The sequence below is a fragment of the Clinocottus analis genome, unplaced genomic scaffold, assembly GCF_023055335.1.
Source record: "Clinocottus analis isolate CAN_PGR_092001 unplaced genomic scaffold, fCliAna1.0.p SCAF_1, whole genome shotgun sequence".
Taxonomy (NCBI): Eukaryota; Metazoa; Chordata; class Actinopteri; order Perciformes; family Cottidae; genus Clinocottus; species Clinocottus analis.
This window is the reverse complement of record NW_027175820.1, coordinates 1,434,250-1,460,005: the sequence shown is the minus strand read 5'-3', so window position 1 is coordinate 1,460,005 and position 25,756 is coordinate 1,434,250. Positions and strand designations below refer to the sequence as shown.

At 44.4% G+C, this 25,756-nt stretch overlaps 5 protein-coding genes across 6 annotated transcripts; 2 read left to right on the top strand and 3 right to left on the bottom strand.

Annotated features, from left to right (window-relative positions):
* Nucleotides 1–64: 64 nt before the first annotated feature.
* Nucleotides 65–3,441, top strand: znf414 (zinc finger protein 414). The gene is made up of 5 exons (XM_068576213.1): nucleotides 65–168; nucleotides 380–490; nucleotides 672–777; nucleotides 880–1,433; nucleotides 1,853–3,441. The coding sequence occupies exons 1-5, from the start codon at nucleotides 117–119 to the stop codon at nucleotides 2,011–2,013; spliced, it is 984 nt and encodes a 327-aa protein (XP_068432314.1). The 5' UTR covers nucleotides 65–116; the 3' UTR covers nucleotides 2,014–3,441.
* On the bottom strand, nucleotides 2,682–9,035 carry mtch2 (mitochondrial carrier homolog 2). Of its 2 annotated transcripts, none has more exons than XM_068576226.1 (13): nucleotides 8,919–9,035; nucleotides 7,783–7,867; nucleotides 7,015–7,121; nucleotides 6,514–6,540; nucleotides 6,372–6,428; nucleotides 5,842–5,899; nucleotides 5,634–5,685; nucleotides 5,484–5,543; nucleotides 4,444–4,537; nucleotides 4,277–4,324; nucleotides 4,115–4,182; nucleotides 3,965–4,040; nucleotides 2,682–3,384 (listed from the first exon to the last, which is right to left on the bottom strand). In XM_068576226.1, the coding sequence occupies exons 1-13, from the start codon at nucleotides 9,003–9,005 to the stop codon at nucleotides 3,298–3,300; spliced, it is 906 nt and encodes a 301-aa protein (XP_068432327.1). In that variant the 5' UTR covers nucleotides 9,006–9,035; the 3' UTR covers nucleotides 2,682–3,297. The 2 variants fall into 2 exon arrangements, with proteins under 2 accessions (XP_068432327.1, XP_068432335.1); XM_068576234.1 differs by lacking the exon at nucleotides 8,919–9,035 and adding an exon at nucleotides 8,066–8,273 and having other exon boundaries at nucleotides 6,514–6,550.
* Nucleotides 9,036–11,023: 1,988 nt separating this feature from the next.
* Nucleotides 11,024–13,582, bottom strand: LOC137782752 (hatching enzyme 1.2-like). Its single transcript, XM_068572342.1, has 9 exons — nucleotides 13,526–13,582; nucleotides 13,316–13,404; nucleotides 12,803–12,871; nucleotides 12,561–12,716; nucleotides 12,256–12,376; nucleotides 11,992–12,170; nucleotides 11,474–11,555; nucleotides 11,251–11,381; nucleotides 11,024–11,139 (listed from the first exon to the last, which is right to left on the bottom strand). Exons 2-9 carry the CDS (start codon nucleotides 13,401–13,403, stop codon nucleotides 11,024–11,026), a joined length of 942 nt encoding a protein of 313 aa, XP_068428443.1. The 5' UTR covers nucleotide 13,404; nucleotides 13,526–13,582.
* Nucleotides 13,583–15,413: 1,831 nt separating this feature from the next.
* Nucleotides 15,414–18,857, bottom strand: LOC137785161 (low choriolytic enzyme-like). The gene is made up of 9 exons (XM_068576245.1): nucleotides 18,795–18,857; nucleotides 18,517–18,547; nucleotides 18,364–18,429; nucleotides 17,850–18,002; nucleotides 17,100–17,217; nucleotides 16,796–16,974; nucleotides 16,327–16,408; nucleotides 15,788–15,987; nucleotides 15,414–15,515 (listed from the first exon to the last, which is right to left on the bottom strand). The coding sequence occupies exons 1-8, from the start codon at nucleotides 18,855–18,857 to the stop codon at nucleotides 15,807–15,809; spliced, it is 873 nt and encodes a 290-aa protein (XP_068432346.1). The 3' UTR covers nucleotides 15,414–15,515; nucleotides 15,788–15,806.
* A 2,866-nt stretch (nucleotides 18,858–21,723) lies between these two features.
* Nucleotides 21,724–25,248, top strand: LOC137785130 (low choriolytic enzyme-like). Its single transcript, XM_068576187.1, has 10 exons — nucleotides 21,724–21,786; nucleotides 21,939–21,969; nucleotides 22,057–22,122; nucleotides 22,484–22,636; nucleotides 23,307–23,427; nucleotides 23,553–23,731; nucleotides 24,119–24,200; nucleotides 24,563–24,687; nucleotides 24,802–24,891; nucleotides 25,106–25,248. The coding sequence occupies exons 1-9, from the start codon at nucleotides 21,724–21,726 to the stop codon at nucleotides 24,855–24,857; spliced, it is 876 nt and encodes a 291-aa protein (XP_068432288.1). The 3' UTR covers nucleotides 24,858–24,891; nucleotides 25,106–25,248.
* The last annotated feature ends 508 nt before the right edge of the window (nucleotides 25,249–25,756 follow it).

Here is a 25,756-nt window from a genome sequence, read left to right as displayed (position 1 = left end):
TAAACGGAAATGGACATGTGTACGTGCCGTTCGTTTCGCATTGCATTCTGGGTCTTGTAGTCGATTTCTGCTCCTCTATTGTCGTCGCTGCAGGGCTCAGCTGCTCCGTCCTGACGATGTCCTCGGACACCACCGCCAGCATGCCGGTCCCCGAGACTGGAAGCGGAGGTTGGTACTTTAGCGCAAACATCGCAGACAGACGCGGAACTCGCTGCCTGTCAGCCCCGTTGTGCGCAGCGACACTAGCTAGCTAGCGGACGGCTAACTAGCTAGCGTGCTAGCGTCGCTGCGTAACCCGGAGTCATACACGCGCTGTTCTCACGCGGACGAGAACGATGCATTTTACGTCATTGTACTAAATCTCGTCTGTCCATCTCAGGGGCGAAGAAGACGTCGTGTCCGTTGCACGGCTGCAACCGGATGTACTCGGACACGGCCGCTCTGGAGAGCCATGTCAAGGACCACGAGATCTCCGCTGAGTCCCTTCCAGGTGAGCCCGTAAAACACAGCATGCAGGTGTTACCTGTGGTTTCCTCCTCCCTCTCCCTTTTATCCCCCTCATGTAATAATGACCTATAATGAGCGTTCGCTAACTTCATGTTTATGGATAAACTTTTACCTGGCCATAGTTGTTCTGTGTGGTCAGTGAACCTGCGTGGTGTTACCTTTAGGAAAGGTCCTGCTGTGCTCCACCGTTGGATGCAGCGGTTCCTTCCCGGACATGCAGAAACTGATGGAACACATGAGGCACCATCACAAGCCCAACATATTCTTCCTGTGAGTTAAATAATAATAATAATAACACTATCCCAGCTGTGTTTTCTGTAGTCAAAATGATTTAAATCACATAACATTGCCATCTTCTCCCCCCCTGAAAAGGTGTGAAAGCTGCCGCACAAAGCTGCGATCCTACCGTGGCCTCCTGACTCACCTGCACACCTGTTCCAAAGTGTCGCGGGGAAAACCGAAGCCGTCGGAATCGGCGGCCCTTGCGCCTTCTGCTGTTATCGACCTGGACCAGAACCCGGACCAGAACCCGGACCAGAATCCCCCGCTGCTGGACCCGGTGTCCACCCCCCAGCCGCCTCCCACTGTAATCCCAAAAACAGACGATTCCTTACTCACCGCTGTCCTGGATACAGATCCTACACCTCCTCTACTCGGGCCCCCCTTCTTGTCAAACCCGGAGACCTCCCCTCCTCACTTTGCACTGCCGCACTTCACAGACACGGCGTCCCAGACTCAGATCAAGAACGAACCCTTTGATCTGCCTCTAGCTCTGATCCCGGATGGTCCCACGGCGGCTCCAGCGCCCCCCGATGCCCAGGGTCAGCACTCGAGTCAGGCCAGGTCTCCCGAGCCCGTCTTCCCCGCTCACGGACCAGCGCCGTGCTCTCCTCCCATGTCCGCCGCCGTCTGGAAGAAGGGTCAAGGTGAGCCTCTCGTCCTCTCACTGAAGCTGTAGCCGGACAGATGTGGCTTCACGTTTTAGTTCAGCTATCATGTTGGTATCGGCCGCAACAGAAAAAAAACAATTGTCGGTTATCTTTATCATCCCTACAAATCTGAGAGTCTCGACCTTGAGTTGTCTAACTGCTATCTTCAAGGTGACACATGAGCTCTCCCGCTCAAGTATTCCACCCTTGAACCATCCAGCTTTTTGCCTCCGAAATGGCAGAGCGATGTCCGACGGCAATAGCGATTTAGTCCTCGTTCAGAAATCGACGCTAAAAGTTCCGGCAACAAATTGGCCTTTTTTTAAAGCCTCGTCCAATCATCCGGTGTCACTCGCACATTGACATCAGTTTGAATTAGAAATAAGACATCCATTTTTTCCTTTTTCCCCCAACAGGGGCCTGCAGCAGACGCATCCTCTGGGAGCACACCAAAGGGCGCTACACCTGCGTGCAGTGCGGCCACGCGGTGAGCAACCGCAAGGAAATGACTCACCACATCAGCACAAAGCACAGCAAACCCACGGACGACGCCGGGGGCTCGGCCGCTAGCTCGTAGCGTGCGTGAGGACGCGTTCACTTACCTCCTCAAAGACTGTTGGTGGATGTTCATGTCCCCGTTTTAGTTTCTGTACTGTACAGTCTGCAGCAGTAAGTTATAAAACATGTTTCGCAGTTTCGTTTCAACAAAGCAATTTTTTTGCCTGTTGCTTTCAGGAACACAAACCATTACTTTTTTTCAAATTAAATATCAGACTGCTGGTTCATCCTCTGCAACTTATGTCCACACACACTTGAAGATTTGTGGTACTAATGGGCAGTGTTGAAGATTCCAGTCTAAAATAGTAACTTGTCATTTCATTACAAAAACAAACTGTAGCTTTGTTTTCACATTGAAAGGAACATCAGGACTCTCAAGTACTGTTACGGATGGATAGACACAGGTTGCATTCGTCGTGTGTGGGTTGAACAGGTGTAAAAGTGGCAGCTAGAATTTCCCACACGCTTTGGAAAAGGTGGTTATTTGGCTGGTGGCAGTCTGCAGCTTCACCACGAGATGGAGACCCATCAGGCTTTGATACACATGCTGGCTATAGATCTACATTGTTTGGTCTTTTCATGGGAATAAGTGACAAGTTAAACACTGCCACAAGAGCCAGCCCAGATCAGTTGGATAAAAAAAAGTCTCCAAACATCTTTTATAAGAAAGACACGGTAAAAAAAAGCAGCATTTTTTTTATTTTTATTACTTGGGTCAGTCAAAACGAGTTGATACAAGCACTCGAGTGCTCAGAGCGCCACGACGTCGGCGAGCTCCGGCTACCATCCAAACATGCTCCTGAACAACCATCTCCTCTCAGTCCACCAGTGCAACACACACACAATACCACATGATGAGGTCCCACTTGGTCACCAACATTAGACATTATCACATGCACAAGGAAGGGCTGTTTCACAAACAAATCCCATCACTTTGGATGAAGGGGAGCCATTATTGATACTTTATACATAAAAAAAAAAAATTGACACATGGGGAGGTATTACTTGGTCTGACAGCATGAGCCAGCCTCCCATCAGATTTAGTATTTGTGGGTTTTTAAATGATTAGTGCACAATCTTATTTTACAGCCCTGCAGTTTCAATCTGTTAATAAAGCAAAACCTGCTGGAAATTAATGTGTTTTTATTTCACATGTTGGCAGGTGAAAAATAAATCCAAAGTAAACAAGTGCATACAAAAAAAAAAGAAATTAAGAGCCGACTGTCCAACCTCCAGATCAGGCAATGTTGATTTTTGTTTTGTTTTATTATCACAACTATGTTCAGCGCAGTTCTCGAGGCTTTTAAAAAAATCTCTTCTGGTCTACGGCGTACAGCTTTCCTGCCGGAAGCTTCCGGAAAAATAAACTGTTGCCTCTGCTCATGTTGCCCTGAAAAGAGAAGAGATGTGTTTTAGTGACAGCACAAGTATACATACGACCAAGAGGACATTTTAAGGATTGTGCCATGAAATAAGGTAAATATAAATCGCTTAAAAAGTTCCTTGTGTACAACTGCGATGATCAAATATATGAAATGATTGCTCAGCTATCAGGTTGTGTGTACTTGGGTCACGCCACATGTGTAGTTAAACTCAGATGGTCCAAACCAGGAAAAACATGAGGCCATAAGGACTGACTGATAACTCATCCATAGGAATCATTTTGGTGATGTCATCATGCATCATCAGCTCCACACAGCTGGCATAACAGCAGATCTTCATCATGGCGTTATTGCTGAATCTGTTTTTGAGGCGAGCCTTTATTTGATCAGTCTAGAATATGTTTCGCTGTTAGCCCATAAACCCCACAGAGTAACCTTCAGGTCTAAATGCACGTCCCAGTTGACGGTTACTGATGACTTGACCCACTATTTAAAGCCTCTGTGTCCCACTAGCGTGCTCAATGTGATGTATGCATCAATCCAGTGTGGGCGGGGCCTACACAGGTGTTTGGTGCGCCATGCGTTTACCTCTCTGCTTAGATGCCTCCAGCAGTCCACCCAGGTGGGGCATACCGATGCATAGGGGGGCAGGCCTCCAGCGAGCCTGCGAGGACAAGAAGGAACTGTAAATCTGCTCGTGCAAGGACTCACCGCGGTAATTACGCTGCAGAGACTCACCCGCAGTTATTGACAGCCATGAGATTTGACACCAAAACAAAAGGGTACGTGAGCATACTGGCGAAGAACTGGAAGAAGAGAGCAGAGGGGTCAGGGTCAAAATGAGAGCTATAACGTTGTGGCCATCCGATGATGAAGACGGGCCATGTGTGTTTAACTCACCCCCGTCACGGCCTGAGAGCAGTTCTTGATTTCTCCTGTGTGACTCATCTGTACGGGAGAACAGATTAAACAAAACACTGCGTTAATTCTGGAAGTGAGACGCAACTTAACACAAACCAGGACCCTCCACAGCACCGAGCAGCGTGAAAGAAGAGGAAGAGGCGTACCGAGTCGTCGATGGCGTATGTATTGAGGAGGTGAGCCAGCAGGTTACAAATCCACAGAGACAGGACGTCACCGAGCAGGCGAGGAATCAAACCACTGAAGAAGAAAACAACAACATTTCTGATCAAACATCAAGAGCGTAAGAAATCAGGATGAAAGATCACACTATTGTAAAAGAGTAAATTAACACTATAAAGTCAGGGTTAAGATTCAGAATGACACTGAAGCGCTTCCCAGTCGTACAGTCCTGTTAGTCTGAGCTGGAAAGTAAAAGGACAACACTGAATACATAATCCAGTATGTTTACACAGTACATTTGGGCCCCGAATTTCGACATTTTGGAGCTAATAAGTCATTATGTTCACCAGGGATGGGACTTTTTACCCCTCGAGTCCAACTTTAAAAATCAGTCTGATTTCCTTAGAGAGCAAAAAAAAAGATATTTATTGATTTTTACAAATTTCAACCATGTAAATGCTAGTTTGTTTACATGTTATGTTGGGGAAATGAACCAGTCTTTGCATATTTATGTCTCATTGGGTGAGTGAAAAGGTTTTAAAAAATAAAATAATTAAAGTGCTATATTAAAAGCCTCATATAATAGAGTGTGACACATTTTTGTTTTAGTAAGTAGTTTCAATAGGAGCAGTTTAGTCCTTAAGGACCTGAGTGAGAGACGATTAGAGGTTATTATAGGAGTGGAGATCGAACTACCAATCATACCCTTGTCTGAACTGATGCCATCTACATCGACACAGACTAAATTGTCAAAAAAAAAAAGCCAGAAATGTCCCCAGTGAGCACTGTGTGGTTTTGTGCTGCGCAGAGTGTTTTTTTAGTATGTCAAGTTGAAGGAAAGAGCGAGTCACTGTTATGCAAAGCTCAGGTTCCCTTCATGCTGGACATAACATAAATTGCTCGTCCATTTTGTTTCCCTCATGTTTCTCAGTCGGTTCAGTAGTTTTTATTTTAGGTTAACATTTCTGGTTGGCACAACAACTGTAGCAAAGACAAAAAGACGATGAGGATAGTCAAAACTTACGCAAAGAAGCCCAGAACGCCTTCTTCTCTGTAGACTGTGACTATGGAGTCAAACACCCCGCTGGCAACAGAAGACATGCACGTTGTAAGTTTTATACTATTGTCTCGGTTCTTCTCATTGACGTTTGTGTCTAAAACATGTAAACTTTACCTGTATTTTGTTTCTCTCCCAATAAACTGGACCATACATCGCAAAGTAATCACTGAAAAACAAGTCGAGGGAAAACAGACTTGACATGCAGACTCGTGTCTCAGCACACACACACACACACATTCAAAATGCTTCACAAGTGAAACCCACTTCAGAATAAGAGCCTCTGGGAGGCTGCAGTCATGCAAAGTTAAAACCCGGGACGTACCGTGAAAGGGATGAGTGACGATGGTGGCACAGGACCGGGCGATCATCTCTTTGGTTGTCTGTGGAGGAGGAAACGAGCAACTCAGGTGCATGTATGAAACATAACAATACATTATTATTATTATTATTATTATTATTATTATTATTATTAAAAAGAAAGAAAACATTTTTGTTTTTAAAAGAAATATTCTTCTTCTCAGCCTTTTGTAATTACCTTCGGAAAGAAACATCTGTGCTGTAATAACTTTGTTGAATATTTTTTATTTAGTCTTCAGGTGAAAACGTTTTAGTCACTTTTTTTTGTCCATCAAAGGTTGTTTAGTCGCTGAAAAGTCATTCCTATTGATTAACTTTCAGTAAAATAAAACACTCTGCATGAATGAAATAAAACAATGTCTGCTGTTGTGCAGCTTAAACACAATGACCAACCAGACCACAATGAAAGAAGTTAACGTTGTGTGAAGACTTTGTTGTGTTGCGTTCTCGTGGGCTGAGCAGTTAGCATGTTTGTAAAAACTGACTTTGAGTTACCTCGTTAACAACGTGCTGTAGGGAGCCCTCCACAGCCTTCTGCTGACCTCCCAGGACCTGGACAACAGAACCAAACCTCAGTCTTTACAACACTGTTAATGTTGGAGTTCAAACAATGAATCAGAAAGAAAAGAGCTCTTACCTGAGGTATAGAGTGTTCTTGACATTTCTGTAAGAAACTAGAGGTTAACATGATAAAACTGCCCTTGTGAGTTGATCCTACTTTGGTAACAATAGACTCAATACTATGTTTGAGCAAACCTCAGCGGTTAGGGTTGCATAGCAGGGGGATTAAACTGCTTTCATCCTGAGGTATGTTTTCTGGTAATTTTAACTGCTGTCCCAAAATAAAGATTTAAAAAAGAAAACTAAGAATAAATGTCATATCCAAAATGTATTGTATAGCTTAAAATGAATGGATTAGCAAGATGCAAGCTCAATAAAACAGCTATACAGAGTTAATATAGCTGATGATTAAACAGCAATTAAACAAAATGTAACATTTCCATTCATATGAATTAACACTAAAAAGGAAACGCTTCCAGGGTGATAGTTATTGCCACGTCGCCATACAAGTATATCACTGAAGAACAAGCCAACGGTATGATGACATACTTTTCGCGGGTCACTTGATCAGGCCTACCTGCACAACATGGCTGTGCACAATGGTGCCGATGGAGCCGGCGCAGAGCCTCGGACCGAGCCCTTTGAAGAGACCCACTTTCCCGTCTATCTTGATGATGTGTTTGGCTGAAACAGTCAGAAAAATCACAGCAGAACAAATTAGAAAAAGGCCAAAAATAAAAATAAAAACTGTAGAAGGTTTATAGCAAGTCGATGTCTTAAGAAACCCCAATCAAGTGATTAAAAACAAACTATTTAAGATCTCAGATTGTTACTGAGTGCTAAAAATCAACATATTACGACATGAGAACGGTGACCAATGACCTCAAATTGTTTGTCACTGTAAGGTTGTAAAGAGCGGTCAAATATGAATACACTTGTCTGAGTTAATCAACTGTAGATAAACACTAACGAACCAAACTTTAAAGTGACCATAACCAAACATTTTATACAACTAGAGAACATGTTGAGAACACCAAAAAGTGGACGGGTTTCATGACTTTAGTGACAGTAACATGCTGTTAAATAAAAGCAACGCGTCACCACGCAATGCATTTAGATGAGAAATACTGAATCGTTCATTTAACTTTGCAGATGCTCTAGCTGCAAGTACACGTACCTATAGGGGGCCTAAAAATCACAACAGAGGTGTCCCATTAAAAACTACAACCGCCCAAGATTAAAACAGCCATGGAGGGAGCGGGTGAGCGTGAGCCAGTAATAAATGACTGTAATAAATGACACGGGTTCAATGTCTGACCAGGGCTTAGTGGAGGGGCAGACTCACCATAAGCAAACAGTCCGGGCAGCTGGTAGACTTGTCTGCCAAACAGGTTCCTACCCAAGGAGGGAGGCAGCGGCTCGTGTCCTACCTAACAGACACACAATGAGAATAGAAAAGTGATTAGCAGTACAAGCAACACCTTGCATCACACACTGCGACTCTCCCACACTTCCTGGTTTCTTTGACACATTTTAGTCAACTCAATATTTTTTGTTTCGTTTATTTGGCCTCTACTCAACTAAAACACTGTTGACAGCGAGCTAAACGTTGCATCCGGTTGGCTTACTGATTAACGCTGATTTAGCGAGTGAGCTGGTTTAGTGGGCCAAAGGGCGCAGAGGAGCCATGCAGTCGTTCATGTTATCCCTGAGTGTTACTCGACACAGATAGCGCTGAGTGACGACAAAACTATATTCAAACACAAAATGATACTAATAATAACAACAAGCAGCATACCCCTTCCCTTTCACTTAATGTTAAACAGGTCAAACAAAGCCGCTGTGTGTGTGTAAACTATTCATGGCTTTGTCAACTTGTTTTAATGTGTAGCAGCACATACGCTGTTAGACAGCAGCCGGTTGGCTGACAGCTAACGACAACTAGTTAGCCGTTACCCCTCGCAACTGGAGGTCTCGCGACCTAGCAACAACGCTAGCTTATCAGAAGAAGAAGAAATAAACCTAACATATGCGTCTGTTGATAGGTAAGTCAAGTGTTGTGGTACGTGACGTGTACAGAAAATGAACAAATCAGCACTATCAATACGGTATGAACTGTAAGAGCTGGCTGTCACACCTCACTTCCGCCGAGTATTTTGTTAACAGAAGGTCATAGGGACGAGAGACGGACCAATAATGTAGCCGTCAGTTGTTGTTGCTGCTGCTGTCATGGCTTTTGCTCGTGTTCATTAACGCGAGGCCTACGCCGAATTGAAGAGGCAAAGGCAGTTAAACGGAAGGGCTTAACCATGCACAATAATTTATGCTGATGCTATTTACAATGTTCTTCAGCAGTTTACCTTTAGGCTGCTAGCTAGTTGGGTCGTACTATATTTACGTTACAACTGCTAGCTAACCGTGACCCGAGCAGCTGCTTAACCAGTCACGTCTTCCCGTCAGCACGAACCAGTCTCCTCTTACCTGGATCAGGACTTTAATGTACATCAGAGGGTGGGAGAGGACGGTGAGCCCTGATCCCAGCAATACTTGGCCACACGTGTCCGCCATTTTTGCAGAGACAGTGGATCTGCAAGGAAGTCCTTCTCTTTCGTCTTGCGCCAGAGAAATCGGTAGCGCCCTTTTTATGACGGTACCGCCATCTAGTGTGGTTCCCTATGTACTGCGTGTTCATTAAAAGTGGCCTCTTCTGTTTTTCACCTCCCTGGCTTCTGTATTCACAGCCTTTGTCAGGACTCTCGGCATTGAGCTCATGCATCCTGGAGATGTTTCTTGATTGTAGTCCACTCGGTCATTAAGGTGTGTGTGTGTGTGTGTGTGTGTGTGTGTGTGTGTGTGTGTGTGTGTGTGTGTGTGTGTGTGTGTGTGTGTGTGTGTGTGTGTGTGTGTGTGTGTGTGTAAGGTGCAATAGCCAAGTTCCAGTACACGGTTCACTAAAATTGTCTTTGCAGCTTTTTATTGTATTAGCACACATCTCTCTCTCTCTCTCTCTCTCTCTCTCTCTCTCTCTCTCTCTCTCTCTCTCTCTCTCTCTCTCTCTCTCTCTCTCCCCGAGTCAGAACGGCGTCTTGGTCACGTGACGTCGCGTTGCTCTAACGGGCTCGTTGCTGTATTCATATTGTTTATGTTTAACCAACGAAACAAAAGTTCAATATAAACTGTTACTTCTCTACTTTTGTCTACCACGGTGGCCTCGTAGAGGCTACAGTGGGCTGGCACATGGGGGGCCCGGGTTCGAAACCGGGCCCGGACACACTTGAGGCACTAAGCACGCGCGGGTCTACCAGTGTAGCTCGCGCGTTAGACCACAGCGCGTGGTAGTCTACCCTGGACGGTAGATGCCTGTGTGAGGTCATTAGAAGCAGCCCGAGTGAGGTCCAACTCTGTGTCAGAACCACAACGTGGTAGTATTTTTGAACTGTATCTGATATTACATATATATATTTTTGGATTTTTAATCTCTTTGAATGGACCATATATTCTTCCTGGTAGGAAGTGTTTGATTGATGGTAAATTCTGCATCAGCATATGGGTAATAATTAATAGTGATGTGCAGATAAAGTCGTAGGAAACTTTGGGGTTTTCTATTTGTGCAGAACACATTGGGCGAGTTTCTTCTCTTTTAATTCGTCACAGTAGTCCAAACCTAAGCTATAATTTGCTGTGTAGAGATGTAAACAGACTTCTCTCTGCCTGCTGAAGGCTAGATCATTGTGGCTGCGGTTAAAAAGGTCAGAATTTTCCTCCTAACGTCTATTCCTCACCACTTTTCCTATAGATAAACCGTCACAAGGCTAAAGAAAGATGGGAAGGAGACTTCATGAGGAGTTGGGAAAAGACAATAGATGAGAGAATATTGTATGTCATATAAGCATTCTTCTTTTGTAGGAGGCTGCTTCAGGTCCTTCCTTCCTGCTTCCTGTCACTCTTCACAAATTCAGTAGAAACTGAGGCTTCACCCATGCAATATCAATGAAACTGTAGTTTCAACTCACGTAGCTTCAATGGCTCGGTTATATTTAGCTTTTTAACAGTTGAATAATCTATCATAACTTCATGTTCTCGAGAATGATAATTTGATGATTGACAGTTTGCTACAATTACTTTTATTTTTGATTTATTGTTTTTTATTCTTGCCTATTAGTTACATGTTCAAAGTCAGTGGCGGCTGTGGATTTTCTGGCAGTGAAGATAAGTAGAGACGTGTGTCTCCAGAATGGACCATATATTCTTCTTCATTATTACAGAATAATCAGTGAAAATTAAAATATGTTGAGTAAAGTGTTCGTGTTTCACATATAGCTTCTGCCCATCATCTCAAACTTATCTTTTCAACTTTATTCTATTATGAAAAGTCTCCATGAAAAACGTGCAGTTGGTTGGTTATCCAGCCTTGCTACTTAAATTAAAGTTCCTCTAAGTTAAACTTTGAGACATTTGAATCACTTGGAATCATATACCAGGTCCTTCTGAACAAACACATGAACGACTGAGTGAATATGCTCAGTCAGCGTTTGAGGAAACACACGGTGGGGATGAAAGAATGCAAAGAGAGAGCCATGTTTCAGTCAAAGTCTCTTTATAGTGGCGTCATTGACTGTCGAGGTGAAGAGTTCAGGTCTGCAGCTGCTGGTCACGGAGCACCAGGAGACAATCTGAGTCAGGACATCTGAGCGGGCTTCTTCTGTAAGGGAGGACAGCAAAGAGAGGGATCAGGTCAAACAGTGAGTGATGGACACAGCGTGCAGACGGGCAGCATGTGAAACATGAGTATTGTCAGTGTGCTGGTGTGGACGCTCACAGCAGCCGTAGAGCGTGTTGAGCCTGGCGATGTCGGTGCGGCTCATCTCCTTGGCGTTGCCGAAGCTCACGTTGGAGTTGGGGATGGGGAGCATGGTGGGCTGGTTGTTCTTGGAGAAGGCGTACCTGCAGGAGAACACGGGGCTTTTAGAGGGAACCACACACACAAAAACACACACACAAACATAGGATGACACACAGCAGCCCCTTGTTCTCACTTGTGGTACTGCATGACGGAGCCGTAGTCGTAGGAAGTGCCCTGGTTGAGGGTGGCGATCTTCCTGAAGTTGTGCTCCATTCCTGGAAAAGAAAACAGAAGAAAAAACGTTTTTAGTTCACATTCAAAAAGTTACGTTGCAAATTTCAGCACTTGCCATATTAAGTCACAGTTTCGATTACATTGGCCAATTTTAAAGGAAAATAAATTGAATGAATACATGTTTGTGGATGTCAGTATCGTCACACTGTCTTTGAGAAACACAAGGAAACTTTTGTCCACTTGTGAGGACGTTTGAAGATGTTTTCTCTTTAGAAATTGACTTTTTTAGGAAGCTACAGAATGTTTTTAAAGTCACTAAGAGATGTGAATGAGCCGTTAGCTCCGTTAAAGAGCAGCATAAGCTAATGAGCAGAAGTATTTATGAGGTATGCATGATTTAAAAAAGGAAATACATCAGAGTCTCTTCTATGAAGTCTCTCCTCTCTAATACATCAGGTGATGAAACAGCTGCATTACCAGACTGAACGTTCTGCAGCAAGACTCTGATGTGGTTGTCCCTGTCGTTGCGGGTCTGCTCGTGGTTGAAGCCCAGAGCGTGGAGCAGCTCGTGCTGGATGGTGCCGTGGTAGAGGCATCCGCTACGGGCCAGAGACACCACCTGCTTTCCTCCACGACGACCGACGTAGGAGTAGCAGCTGGACGGGATCAGAGACGAGTTCAAGGACACCGAAGAGGGAACGCTCTCGACTGTAAACGTCTCCAGGACCGTTCCTTTCTTACCCGTTCTGGGACTCGATGCTCAGCCAGTCGCGGTCGCTGCTTCTAGTGGGCCTGAAGCGGATGCAGGAGAAGGAAGAGAAGGACTCCAGTCCACGGGTGATGATGGCCTTCTCTCTGGAGGCTGGCAGGACCACAGCACACAACAATCAGCTGTTTACCGAGAAAGACAGAGGACCATACGGGCCCCAAAGATCTGACCGCTTGGTCAAAGCTGCTGCATTAGAATTGAAAGCCTCCAGTGAATGGACAGTGCGTGTGTGTGTGTGTGTGTGTGTGGGCCTCCCAGGCCTCTGCGTGACACTTACAGAAGTGGTTGGTGAGGTAATAAGGGACGTAGACCTTCCCGTCAGTGAACTTGCCCCACTTGCAGCCTCTGCTGGTGCAGGGGTCGGCGTTTCTCTCGGCCTCGCTGTCGATGGCGATGTCTCCTCCGATCAGGATAGGGTCATCGGCGGAGCGGACTGAAACGCATCACAGCAGCGACTCAGACGCCTGTTGAAGTGCCGCGACCAGAAGAAGAGAGCAGAGCTACCAGCGGCTCACTCACTCAGATTCTTGTTGGCTCTCTCCAGCAGCTCAGAGACAGAAAGCTCGGAGTCCTCCTCTGCAACGTCCTCTGCACGGTGACATCAACGACAACAACGCAGTTTCAATGTGTGTACAAATACACCGGTCACGGTACTGAGCGTGTCGGTATAACAGCTCTGATCATCAGAACAGATCACGTACCTGCCTGCAGGTTCGGCGTGGGATGAGAGGAGGAAACACAAACACATTAGAAACAGAACCAGGATTTGAAGTTACAGCTCAAAGTCAACGGGACGCAGTTTCTTAAAGGGGCAGGTACACGTTAAAACGGTCAGAAGACACAAAGAGATTCAAGACACACGTTCACCATCATAGAGCCTGAAGCTTTGTACATGAAGTGCACCGTATGACCCAAACTGTATCACCGTGTGAGAGAAATGAACTCAACACGACTCAACAGCAGGAAACTCTGCTAATGAGCAACATGAAGGAGCGTTGACAAGGACCAGGGGTCTCACTGCTCCTCTCTCACTGAGATCTACCTGGTTGTCGGCCCAACAGCAGGCGGACAGCAGCAGCAGAGCCACAGCGGAGAACCTAAACACAGACATGCGAGCCATCCTGAGCAGATCTGCAAGACACAGACAGGAATCAGCTCCGGCCTCCAGTCAGAGGAGAGACACAGCGGTTGAACCAACCACAGATAAAACCCAGCCAGTATTGAGCGGCAGACGTTTGCAGCTGAACTCACCTTGGATCCTAAGAGTGGACTTGTGCCAGCTGAGGTTTCCCTCCATGTTTTTATACACGTTCGACTGTGTCGGTTTGCCCAAATATGGATTATCTTGTTACAAGAAAGAATCAGCTAAATTCACAGACTTATCAGTCACATTTGGTTTGGGACACGTGTCTGACAGAATATGTCAATACCACTGACGATGGGAAAAGAACACATGTTGCATTTATCATCACACTATGAAAAATACTCGGCTGTAGTGGGACAAAAACTTACTGTAATGTTTGGTTTGCTCTTGTCATCATCTCTATTTAGGTGGACTGTGTTAAATGACCTTGGTAGCTAAATAAGTGTAATATGTCTGTAGTTACATTTGATTTGCATCGCCCAATGTGACACATCTTTCTCAGGGGGCTTTACAATCCGTACAACATATGACATCCTTCTTGGGCCTTCACATTGCATAAGGAGAACCTTCTTCAAAAGAACCAAACCTAAATAGGATGAGCATGTACAGATAATGGATGATGGATGGAGATGTATGTTGTCTAATAACAGAGGTGAAGCTTGTAACTCACACATGCAGAGGCGTACAAAATAAAAGGAACACCTACGCTTTACAGTCTAGTACAAAATCAACTTCTCTTTTCACAAATAATAATAATACACAAATAGATGAATTTATTCAGATTTTACAGGGTTGTATTAGTTATTTTTGTCCTCGCGAGATCCATTCATTATCTTTAACCGCTTCACCCTGGACGGGTTGCCAGTACTGGATATCGCAGGACTGACACATGGTGACAGACATCACATACCAGTCAAGCTGCATGTCTTTGGACTGAGGGAGGAAGCCGGAGAACCAGAGCCGACACGGGGGAAATAGACAAACTCCACGCAGAGGGCCCGAGTGTTGGTGCCGCCGTGCAGCCTTTCGTTTCATCTTTTAAGAGTTAAAAAGTAACCCGTCCCCACAGGCGAGTGTGTGAGAGTGAACACACTTCACCTGGAGCAAAGCCAGAAAAAAAGGTCTTATCAGCTTTAGAACGCTGTCCATCAAGAGGGCATGATCAAAGAAAAAACAACTTATAATAGCATATATTCAGAGACTTTTTTTTTGGGGCGAGAAATACTGGTACGCTCTTTATAGCAAACAAAATACTTCATTGTTCTTGAATGTTTCATTTTCGTTCATTAAGGCCTCGACGTGAGAAGGACAGAAGACACAAACGCTGCCAATCACCTGCAATTTCTGCTTCTCCGTGCAGCGGGTCGGCAACCTTATTTGACATAAAGTGTCATTTTAATCATCTGTGGGACATATCAATGCCAAGGTCTATGTTGAATTATGACAAAATAAAATCCCCAACAGATTTGTGTTTTTATTCCAGTCATATAAGCAAACAAACATTGCGTCATAAAATCAGGACAATGTAATAATATAAAAGAAGGCTGCCGACCTGATGGCAACATTCACATTCTGAGTTGAAATCTTTCACTCGAGCAAACCGCCAACAATCTCGTTCATCAACAACAAACGTTACAAATTCTGAGAAGAAGCCAGCGAGTGCTGGCCAATCAGAGGCAGAGTGAGGCGGGGACAGATATGACCACAAATAACCTTCCATGCAACTGCAAATGGCTGTGAACGAGGTCATGGGGATGAGAGGACTCCTCAACAGTTAAATAAAACCTTCCACTCTTATTGGGTTGCACTTGTTTCTTATTATAATATGGAGCAAACACACACAGGCTGATGTAAAGATATGTGAATACATGTTTTTTTTATTCATTATTAGGATATGTATCAAGCTTACAAGCATTTAGATAAACATTTGTGATGATGGACACTTTTATTCCTCATAAGGAGAGCACATATCAATATCATCAAAGCCTCAATTAAAGCAAATTCATTAAGGACAAGATGCATTTCTGGTTTTCCTTGTCGATGACGGGGAAAAAAGTTGCATCACTTTGTCTCATTTCCTCCTGGATACTGTTGGAAGAAAAAAAAATAATGAATACGCATCCATGCACACGCATGCACACAAACACATGTCCTTAAAGGGACAGTTCACCGCAAAAGCCTTTTTTTCCTTTTAGCTGAAGCGCTGTTTGATCAAACCACATTGCTTAGTTGTATGTTCCCTTGTTCTAGAGATATCGACTAAATACATTTGAAAATCTATCTTTGCCAAAAACACAAAGAGATAAAGCGATAACTAAAAGCTACAAATAACATAACTTCCACCTGAATATTACACTTACACTGCGTTGACGTTCATCTCTAGAACAAATGCTTTCCTTGCACAGGGTCGGGTCTGGAGGCAGTCGAATCTGTATTGCAGCGATAGAGGCGGTTCACCCGGAGGATGTCATTGGGACTCATCTCCGTGGCCCTGCCGATGGCGACGTTGGCGTCGGGGATGGGAACGATGGTCGGCCTCCTGTTACTGGAGAAGGCGAACCTGCGGGGCAACATACACGGAGGCGATGAGGGGTTTGAACTGTCCACCTGGACTGTTTTAATGACCTCTGGGAGCTGAAAGCTGCATGAAGAAGCTGGAAACATGTCGTCTGACACAAAACCACCTGATGACGCCGTTACGGCTGACATGTTAGCAAACAAGAGGAACGGCTTCGTTCACTTGGAGTCCCGTTTGCGTTTTTTTAAAGGACGAGTTCACTTTTTTTTTTCAAGTCTGTCTCAAATCAATATTCACGTGCTGATAACAACTTTGAAATAAAAACCTTTTAACATTTTCATCTGAGAATTAGAGAATGTCTTCACGCATGTGAGCCGCTACCTTCCATAGTGCATGACTGAGTTGTAGTCGTAGGGAGTGCCAAGGTTCCTTGTTTGGATCTTCCTGAAGTTGCTCTCCAGTCCTGCAAAGGATCACACAGCTCAATCAGATGTGTTTCGACAGCACGACTACTACAATGATATGATGAAGTCATATCAGCTGATATCATTAATTTGTACTTAAAGGAGACACATCATGCTCATTTTGCAGCTTGAAAATGTGTACATGCGTTAATACAAACATTATTTTTCTCACACTGTCTGGATGAACTTATATTCTCCCTCTGTCTGAAACACTCTGTTTTGGTGCCTGTCTCTTTAAGTAAAGGTGAATCTAACTTTCAACAACATGGCACCTTGACCCTTTTTCACAGAGCTTACCATTACTTATGGTCAGTTGTGTCTCTCATTTTCTGAATTCTTGACTAAAGCTTCATCTATATTCGTGGTAATGAAAGCTCGTGACCCACCAGGAATAACGTTCTGCAGCTGGATGCGAACATGCTGGTCCCTGTCGGACCGGGTCTGCTCGTGGTTGAAGCCCAGGGCGTGCAGCAGCTCGTGTTGGATGATTTGCCGGAAGACACAACCGCGGCGCATCAAAGACACAACCTGACCTCGACCCCGACGCCCGATGAACGAGAAACACCTGAAAGAGAGTAAGTTAAACCTCCTAACGGTCAATCAGATGAAGCAGCACCGCTGGGAACAAGTTACATTGGTACCAGGTGTGTAAATAAGGATCTTTAAGGTCACATTATGTCGTAGTCGTACCCTGAGCGTGACTGGATGTCCACAAAGTCCGCCTGTCTGTTCAAGGGGGTGAAGCGGATGCAGGTGGAATCAGCAAATGAACGCAGACCTTGGATGATGGTATTTCTCTCTCTTTGGTCTTGAAAGGAAACAAAACCCCAAAACACATTTTATATCAGTTTAGTGGATTTCATTGATTTTATCTTCTTCTACATAATACCACCTTCAGACAAAAGTATTACGTTTTCAGCAAAACAAACGTTCTCCATTCCTCCTTGTAGCCAAATGCTACACTACTACTACTACTCCTTCTACTACTACGACTGCATTAAAACATATATACTGCCACTAGTACTACAACTACTACTACTATTTCTGCCTCTAGCTACGACTAGCATTACATTTTTGCTACTCACGGTGCTAGGCTACTGCTTCTACTAGCATACTAGTACTGCTAAAAATACACAAGTGTGCATCTCCCCCTCTCCACATGCTACCCCTCGACCTGCAGCACTCTTGCATGAACCACACCAGTCTTCTTCTTCTTGTTCATCTCAACTACAACTGTAGACCTTCAGAGAGACAGACAGACGTACAAACAGCCGACTGTCCTGAAGAGCTGAACCTGAAGTCCTGAAAAACACTTCTGTGGTCGTCTCTGAGGTCCCCAGGACCAGATGTTAACGTGATGACACACACACACACACACACACACACACACACACACACACACACACACACACACACACAGACCCTGCCCTCGGTCCTCACCGTAGTCCCTGGAGATGCGGTAGGGGACGTAGACGTTGCCATCGGAGGCTTTGGGCCACAGGCAGCCTCGCTCCACGCAGGGATCAGCGTTCTGCAGCCCTGTCGGCACGGCGATGTCACCGAACATCACCAGAGGGTCATCGAAGTTCTTTCCTGCAAAACAAAATGGAGAACATGTCGCCATCTTTTTCATGAAGCTGCGTTTCATTCTCTTGATTAAACTGCTGTGTTAAAACAAGCGCTCCTCTCACTCAGGGAAATCCTCACAACATCTACTGATTGGTTTCAAATAGATTGATTTTGTGTGTTTGCTCTGCAGGACTTTCAAACTAATGTGTTCAAAGTATCTTTCATGGCTACACAATGTTATTTTCAATCAATTGGGTCAACATTACTGAACTAAACAGATGGTTTAGGCAACAAAACCACTAATTTGGGTTTAAGAATCCATCACAAACACGTCACGCTTTTCCTTAAAGAAGACAGAATGAAGCAGTCGCAGTGATGAACATACCAACATTAACATTGGCCTTCTCCAACAGCGTGGAGACGCTGAACTCGTCATCCTCGACGGCGTTGCCTGTGGAACAGAAACAACTTGTCGTTCATATGTAGCATGATGTACATTTACATAACTGTTACTGTCTGAAAAGTAGCCCCATCTCACCAGAGTACTCCTCACTCTCCCCAAACGGACCCTGAGAGGAGACAAAGTGGTTAAAGAGTTGATGAAGTTTAGTTCCAGCATATTATCAAGTATAAAATGCGTTAAAGTCTTTATTAAGAAACAGTTTCAAAATTGCCACAATTTAATAAAAAAACACCACATTGTAAATTTTGGACTTTAAAATTTGAGAATGTATCACATTTCATTTCACGTTGTGTCATAATAAATGGTGAGTATTGATGTCCTTATGGAGACATGACGTGTGTGCTGATGCTCACCTGTAAGGTGAAGCTGTGGACGGAGCAGAAGAGGACACTGAGCGCAGCCGCCTGGAGCATCATGGCTGGTTAAAGGACGGCAGCAGACCAAGGAACCACCTGAGGAAACAGAGCTGTCCATCACTTATATAGGAGGGAATGAGAACTAACCTCCATCCTAATATGGAGCACTGCTCACCAAAGACTTGTTGACCAATTCAGCTCAACCAGAAGTGGCAGTTATTACTTCAAGCGGACTGTGGCTTGTGTAAGATGTCAGCTTTGTTTTCTCCTGTTTGTCCCCAGGTATGAACACATGACATATTTTATAAGAAACAGGTCCAGTTCATCAATATGCCAGACTCTATGCCATAAACCAGACTGTTCAGGTTATTTCCTTTCTATAATCTGCAGGTTTGCGCAGAGCTGTTTGTTCATATATCATTCAGAGCCTGATTTATACAATATTGTGTTTTCAAGACAATTGACAGGTTTCTGATTCATGCAGTCATAAAAAGAGACTGAGGTGATGATCTTGGGGGAGAAAAAGAGTTCAGTGTCATCAGCGTAGCAGTAAAAATCGAGAACATGACGACCACGAGGAAAGATGTAAATGATGAAGAGAAGGGGACCAAGTACGGGACCTTGTGGGACGCCATGAGAGACTGGAGAGGTGGAGGATACACAGATGTTAATGGCAATGAAATGATGTTGATCTGAGAGATCTGAGGTGAACCAGGAGAGGGCAGTGCCAGTCATGCTGAGGGAGTACTGGAGAGATGAGAGGAGGATGGAGTGGTTGATAGAGTCGGAGGCGGCGCTTTCCAGGAGACGAATGTACTGATGTCTGTGGACCAAGTTTGACTGAAAGCAGCTGTTTTATTGTTGACGTTGGCAAACATTTCTTTCCCAGTTCAAAAGGATAGTTTCCTTGAGGATAATGAAAACTGTGAGGTGAACACAACTTAAATCAGGTCCTGGTTCTTCAGTGATCTGTTTCACGCTGACCTGGGTGTAGCATCATGAAGCCGTAGAAGTGCTGTCTACACAACCCTTCTGTGTCTCTCAGGCTGAGGGGCACAGCTGCAAACAACTTGTTTGAGTCGACATGACTTCTCCAAAATGTGGGAACGGTTGCAAAGTGTGTTTGATTTACACACAGTCTTGTAACACCGTACAAAAAACAGGAACAATGACAATGAGAAAAAAGAGCTTGAACAAAAGATTGAGACACTTTATTAACAGCAGAAAGGTAAAGTCATCAAAAAGCAGAGATGGAATGTAATTACTGCACAGTCATCAATATAATGGCATCTCAAAAAGAGATTATGATGATGGATCAGAACAATGTGTTTGAAGGACACTGTTTGCCATCTGGAACTGAACCATGATATAACTATGCATGAAATATAAAGTGTTTCATAGTGAGGTTTGGGACCGTAAGAGACGTCTTCAGTGAAGGAATTCATTGAGGAGAAGAATCTCTTTCTGAGATGCTGTCATGTTGATGGCCGATGCCTTTAAGAGGGTTTGATGAGCAGCTGGTTCCTTATCCAGCCTTGTTACCTACATTTAAGTTCCTCTAAGTTACACTTTGAGACATTTGAATGTCCTCATCATACTTGGCATCATATACCAGGACCTTCTGAATAAACCAGATGGCAAACAGTGTCCTTCAAACACATTGTTCTGATCCATCATCATAATCTCTTTCTGAGATGCCATTATATTGATGACTGTGCAGTAATTACATTCCATCTCTGCTTTTTGATGACTTTACCTTTCTGCTGTTAATAAAGTGTCTCAATCTTTTGTTCAAGCTCTTTTTTCTCATTGTCATTTTTCCTGTTTTTTTGTACGGTGTTACAAGACTGTGTGTAAATCAAACACACTTTGCAACCGTTCCCACATTTTGGAGAAGTCATGTCAACTCAAACAAGTTGTTTGCAGCTGTGCCCCTCAGCCTGAGAGACACAGAAGGGTTGTGTAGACAGCACTTCTACGGCTTCATGATGCTACACCCAGGTCAGCGTGAAACAGATCACTGAAGAACCAGGACCTGATTTAAGTTGTGTTCACCTCACAGTTTTCATTATCCTCAAGGAAACTATCCTTTTGAACTGGGAGAGAAATGTTTGCCAACGTCAACAATAAAACAGCTGCTTTCAGTCAAACCTGGTCCACAGACATCAATACATTCGTCTCCTGGAAAGCGCCGCCTCCGACTCTATCAACCACTCCATCCTCCTCTCATCTCTCCAGTACTCCCTCAGCATGACTGGCACTGCCCTCTCCTGGTTCACCTCATATCTCTCAGATCAACATCATTTCATTGCCATTAACATCTGTGTATCCTCCACCTCTCCAGTCTCTCATGGCGTCCCACAAGGTCCCGTACTTGGTCCCCTTCTCTTCATCATTTACATCTTTCCTCGTGGTTGTCATGTTCTTGATTTTTACTGCTACGCTGATGACACTGAACTCTTTTTCTCCCCCAAGATCATCACATCAGTCTCTTTTTTATGACTGCATGAATCAGAAACCTGTCAATTGCCTTGAAAACACAATATTGTATAAATCCGGCTTTGAATGATATATGAACAAACAGCTCTGTGCAAACCTGCAGATTATAGAAAGGAAATAACCTGAACAGTCTGGTTTATGGCATGGAGTCTGGCATATTGATGAACTGGACCTGTTTCTTATAAAATATGTCATGTGTTCATGACTGGGGACAAACAGGAGAAAACAAAGCTGACATCTTACACAAGCCACAGTCCGCTTGCAGTAATAACTGCCACTTCTGGTTGAGCTGAATTGGTCAACAAGTCTTTGGTGAGCAGTGCTCCATATTAGGATGGAGGTTAGTTCTCATTCCCTCCTATATAAGTGATGGACAGCTCTGTTTCCTCAGGTGGTTCCTTGGTCTGCTGCCGTCCTTTAACCAGCCATGATGCTCCAGGCGGCTGCGCTCAGTGTCCTCTTCTGCTCCGTCCACAGCTTCACCTTACAGGTGAGCATCAGCACACACGTCATGTCTCCATAAGAACATCAATACTCACCATTTATTATGACACCAAGTGAAATGAAATGTGATACATTCTATACTTATAATATGCTGGAACTAAACTTCATCAACTCTTTAACCACTTTGTCTCCTCTCAGGGTCCGTTTGGGGAGAGTGAGGAGTACTCTGGTGAGATGGGGCTACTTTTCAGACAGTAACAGTTATGTAAATGTACATCATGCTACATATGAACTACAAGTTGTTTCTGTTCCACAGGCAACGCCGTCGAGGATGACGAGTTCAGCGTCTCCACGCTGTTGGAGAAGGCCAATGTTAATGTTGGTATGTTCATCACTGCGACTGCTTCATTCTGTCTTCTTTAAGGAAAAGTGTGACGAATTTGTGACGGTTTCTTAAACCCAAATTAGTGGTTTTGTTGCCTAAACCATCTGTTTAGCTCAGTGATGTTGACCCAATTGATTGAAAATAACATTGTGTAGCCATGAAAGATACTTTGAACACATTAGTTTGAAAGTCCTGCAGAGCAAACACACAAAATCAATCTATTTGAAACCAATCAGTAGATGTTGTGAGGATTTCCCTGAGTGAGAGGAGCGCTTGTTTTAACACAGCAGTTTAATCAAGAGAATGAAACGCAGCTTCATGAAAAAGATGGCGACATGTTCTCCATTTTGTTTTGCAGGAAAGAACTTCGATGACCCTCTGGTGATGTTCGGTGACATCGCCGTGCCGACAGGGCTGCAGAACGCTGATCCCTGCGTGGAGCGAGGCTGCCTGTGGCCCAAAGCCTCCGATGGCAACGTCTACGTCCCCTACCGCATCTCCAGGGACTACGGTGAGGACCGAGGGCAGGGTCTGTGTGTGTGTGTGTGTGTGTGTGTGTGTCATCACGTTAACATCTGGTCCTGGGGACCTCAGAGACGACCACAGAAGTGTTTTTCAGGACTTCAGGTTCAGCTCTTCAGGACAGTCGGCTGTTTGTACGTCTGTCTGTCTCTCTGAAGGTCTACAGTTGTAGTTGAGATGAACAAGAAGAAGACGACGGGTGTGGTTCATGCAAGAGTGCTGCAGGTCGAGGGGTAGCATGTGGAGAGGGGGAGATGCACACTTGTGTATTTTTAGCAGTAGCAGTACTAGTATGCTAGTAGAAGCAGTAGCCTCGCACCGTGAGGAGCAAAAATGTAATGCTAGTTGTAGCTAGAGGCAGAAATAGTCGTAAAGGTTACAGTTGCAGTAATAGCACTTGTAGAGATAGTTGTAGTACTAGTGGCAGTATAGTAGTAGTAGTAGTAGTAGTAGTAGTAGTAGTAGTAGTAGTAGTAGTGGTAGTAGAATGTTGCCGACACACAAAGGAAGGGAGGAAATGAGTTTTGTTATTATCTAAAAATGTAACAGTGCAACAAATGTATTTTTTAGAAAGGTGTCCGATAGAAGTATAAGATGAAATCAATGAAACCCACTAACCTGATATTAAATGTTTTTTTTGGGGTTTGTTTCCTTTCAAGACCAAAGAGAGAGAGATACCATCATCCAAGGTCTGGGTTCATTTGCTGATTCCACCTGCATCCGCTTCACCCCCTTGACCGAGACACAGGAGGACTTTGTGGACATCCAGTCACGCTCAGGGTACGACTACGACATAATGTGACCTTAAAGATCCTTATTTACACACCTGGTACCAATGTAACTTGTTCCCAGCGGTGCTGCTTCATCTGATTGACCGTTAGGAGGTTTAACTTACTCTCTTTCAGGTGTTTCTCGTTCATCGGGCGTCGGGGTCGAGGTCAGGTTGTGTCTTTGATGCGCCGCGGTTGTGTCTTCCGGCAAATCATCCAACACGAGCTGCTGCACGCCCTGGGCTTCAACCATGAGCAGACCCGGTCCGACAGGGACGAGCATGTTCGCATCCAGCTGCAGAACGTTATTCCTGGTGGGTCACGAGCTTTCATTACCACGAATATAGATGAAGCTTTAGTCAAGAATTCAGAAAATAAGAGACACAACTGACCATAAGTAATGATAAGCTCTGTGAAAAAGGGTCAAGGTGCCATGTTGTTGAAAGTTAGATTCACCTTTACTTAAAGAGACAGGCACCAAAACAGAGTGTTTCAGACAGAGGGAGAATATAAGTTCATCCAGACAGTGTGAGAAAAATAATGTTTGTTTTAATGCATGTACACATTTTCAAGCTGCAAAATGAGCATGATGTGTCTCCTTTAAGTACAAATTAATGATATCAGTTGATATGACTTCATCATATCATTGTAGCAGTCGTGCTGTAAAAACACATCTGATTGAGCTGTGTGATCCTTTGCAGGACTGGAGAGCAACTTCAGGAAGATCCAAACAAGGAACCTTGGCACTCCCTACGACTACAACTCAGTCATGCACTATGGAAGGTAGCGGCTCACATGCGTGAAGACATTCTCTATTTCTCAGATGAAGATGTTAAAAGGTTTTTATTTCAAAGTTGTTATCAGCACGTGAATATTGATTTGAGACAGACTTGAAAAAAAAAAGTGAACTCGTCCTTTAAAAAAACGCAAACGTGACTCCAAGTGAACGAAGCCGTTCCTCTTGTTTGCTAACATGTCGGCCGTAACGGCGTCATCAGGTGGTTTTGTGTCAGACGACATGTTTCCAGCTTCTTCATGCAGCTTTCAGCTCGCAGCCTGTCCGTACGTCAGCTCCCAGCGGTCATTAAAACAGTCCAGGTGGACAGTTCAAACCCCTCATCGCCTCCGTGTATGTTGCCTCGCAGGTTCGCCTTCTCCAGTAACAGGAGGCCGACCATCGTTCCCATCCCCGACGCCAACGTCGCCATCGGCAGGGCCACGGAGATGAGTCCCAATGACATCCTCCGGGTGAACCGCCTCTATCGCTGCAGTACGTATCTTTTCAAACGAGCAATATGTGAATATGTGAGCATGCATTGTAGCAGCGGCGTGACGAAACCAAGCAGCATTTACAGAGTTTGCTGTCTCTTTGATTTCATGTCAGACTCGACCGCTTCCAGGCCCGACCTGAACAATGTGCGGCGAAAGCATTTCCTCTAGAGATGAAAGTCTGCTACCGTCGACGCGATGCAACGTAAGTACGATATTCAGATGAGCCTGACTGTACAGTCTGTCTATAGGTGGAAGTTTTTAGTAGCTTTTATTTTTTGTTTTGTTTCTAAAAGATGGCTTTTGTATTTTGGGGTGAACTGTCCCTTTCAGGACTTTGAGCATCTTTCGGTGCCCATGTGTTTGTGTGCATGCGTGTGCATGTATGCGTATTCATGCATTTTTTTTTCTTCCAACAGGATTCAAGAGGAAATGAGACAAAGTGGCGGAACTTATATTTTCCTGTCTTCTTCTGAAAGGAAAACCAGAAATGCATCTTGTGCTTCATGAATTTGCTTTAATTGAGGCTTTGATGGAATTGATTTGTGCTTGTAAGCTTGATACATATACTAACAATGAATACAAATAAACATATTCACATATCTTGACATCAGCCTGTGTGTGTTTGCTCCATATTTTAATCTACAAGTGCAACCAAAGGTTCCTCTAGAACAGGGAATAACACACTAACAATAAGAGTGGGTGGTTTTCTTTAACGGTTGGGGAGTCCTCTCATCCCCATGACCTCGTTCACAGCGTTTGGCAGTTGCACAGATGGTTATTTATGGTCATGTCTGTCCCGACCCCGCCCAACTCTGCCTCTGATTACCACAAAACACACCAACGAAGAAGATTGCTGAGCCGTGAAACTATGACGGTCAACTCACAACTCACAACACACATCCACGTGACAACCCGGACAATCCAACACATGTTCCTTTTTTAATAATCCAATTCTAAGTGTGGGTTTTATTGTGTTTCAGGGGAGCTAACGGCTCATTCACATCTCTTTGTGACTTTCAAACACTCTGTAGCTTCCGTGAAAAGTCCACTTCTCTACAGGAAACATG

Excerpts from the sequence above, each read along its gene's own strand:
- LOC137785130 (XM_068576187.1), top strand. The coding sequence starts at position 21,724 with ATGATGCTCCAGGCGGCTGCGCTCAGTGTCCTCTTCTGCTCCGTCCAC. Across the intron at positions 21,970-22,056 it reads GGAGAGTGAGGAGTACTCTG|GCAACGCCGTCGAGGATGAC; the intron begins GTGAGATGGGGC and ends TCTGTTCCACAG. Across the intron at positions 24,201-24,562 it reads TCAGTCATGCACTATGGAAG|GTTCGCCTTCTCCAGTAACA; the intron begins GTAGCGGCTCAC and ends GTTGCCTCGCAG.
- LOC137785161 (XM_068576245.1), bottom strand. The coding sequence starts at position 18,857 with ATGATGCTCCAGGCGGCTGCGCTCAGTGTCCTCTTCTGCTCCGTCCAC. Across the intron at positions 18,548-18,794 it reads TCCACAGCTTCACCTTACAG|GGTCCGTTTGGGGAGAGTGA; the intron begins GTGAGCATCAGC and ends GTCTCCTCTCAG. Across the intron at positions 18,003-18,363 it reads GAAGGCCAATGTTAATGTTG|GAAAGAACTTCGATGACCCT; the intron begins GTATGTTCATCA and ends TTTGTTTTGCAG.
- LOC137782752 (XM_068572342.1), bottom strand. The coding sequence starts at position 13,403 with ATGGCTCGCATGTCTGTGTTTAGGTTCTCCGCTGTGGCTCTGCTGCTG. Across the intron at positions 12,377-12,560 it reads TTACCTCACCAACCACTTCT|CCTCCAGAGAGAAGGCCATC; the intron begins GTAAGTGTCACG and ends TGGTCCTGCCAG. Across the intron at positions 11,556-11,991 it reads GCTGCAGAACGTTCAGTCTG|GAATGGAGCACAACTTCAGG; the intron begins GTAATGCAGCTG and ends TTTCTTTTCCAG.
- mtch2 (XM_068576226.1), bottom strand. The coding sequence starts at position 9,005 with ATGGCGGACACGTGTGGCCAAGTATTGCTGGGATCAGGGCTCACCGTC. Across the intron at positions 6,429-6,513 it reads AAGAACACTCTATACCTCAG|GTCCTGGGAGGTCAGCAGAA; the intron begins GTAAGAGCTCTT and ends TCTGTTGTCCAG. Across the intron at positions 5,900-6,371 it reads TACAGCACGTTGTTAACGAG|ACAACCAAAGAGATGATCGC; the intron begins GTAACTCAAAGT and ends CCTCCTCCACAG.
- znf414 (XM_068576213.1), top strand. The coding sequence starts at position 117 with ATGTCCTCGGACACCACCGCCAGCATGCCGGTCCCCGAGACTGGAAGC. Across the intron at positions 491-671 it reads CTCCGCTGAGTCCCTTCCAG|GAAAGGTCCTGCTGTGCTCC; the intron begins GTGAGCCCGTAA and ends TGTTACCTTTAG. Across the intron at positions 1,434-1,852 it reads CGTCTGGAAGAAGGGTCAAG|GGGCCTGCAGCAGACGCATC; the intron begins GTGAGCCTCTCG and ends TTCCCCCAACAG.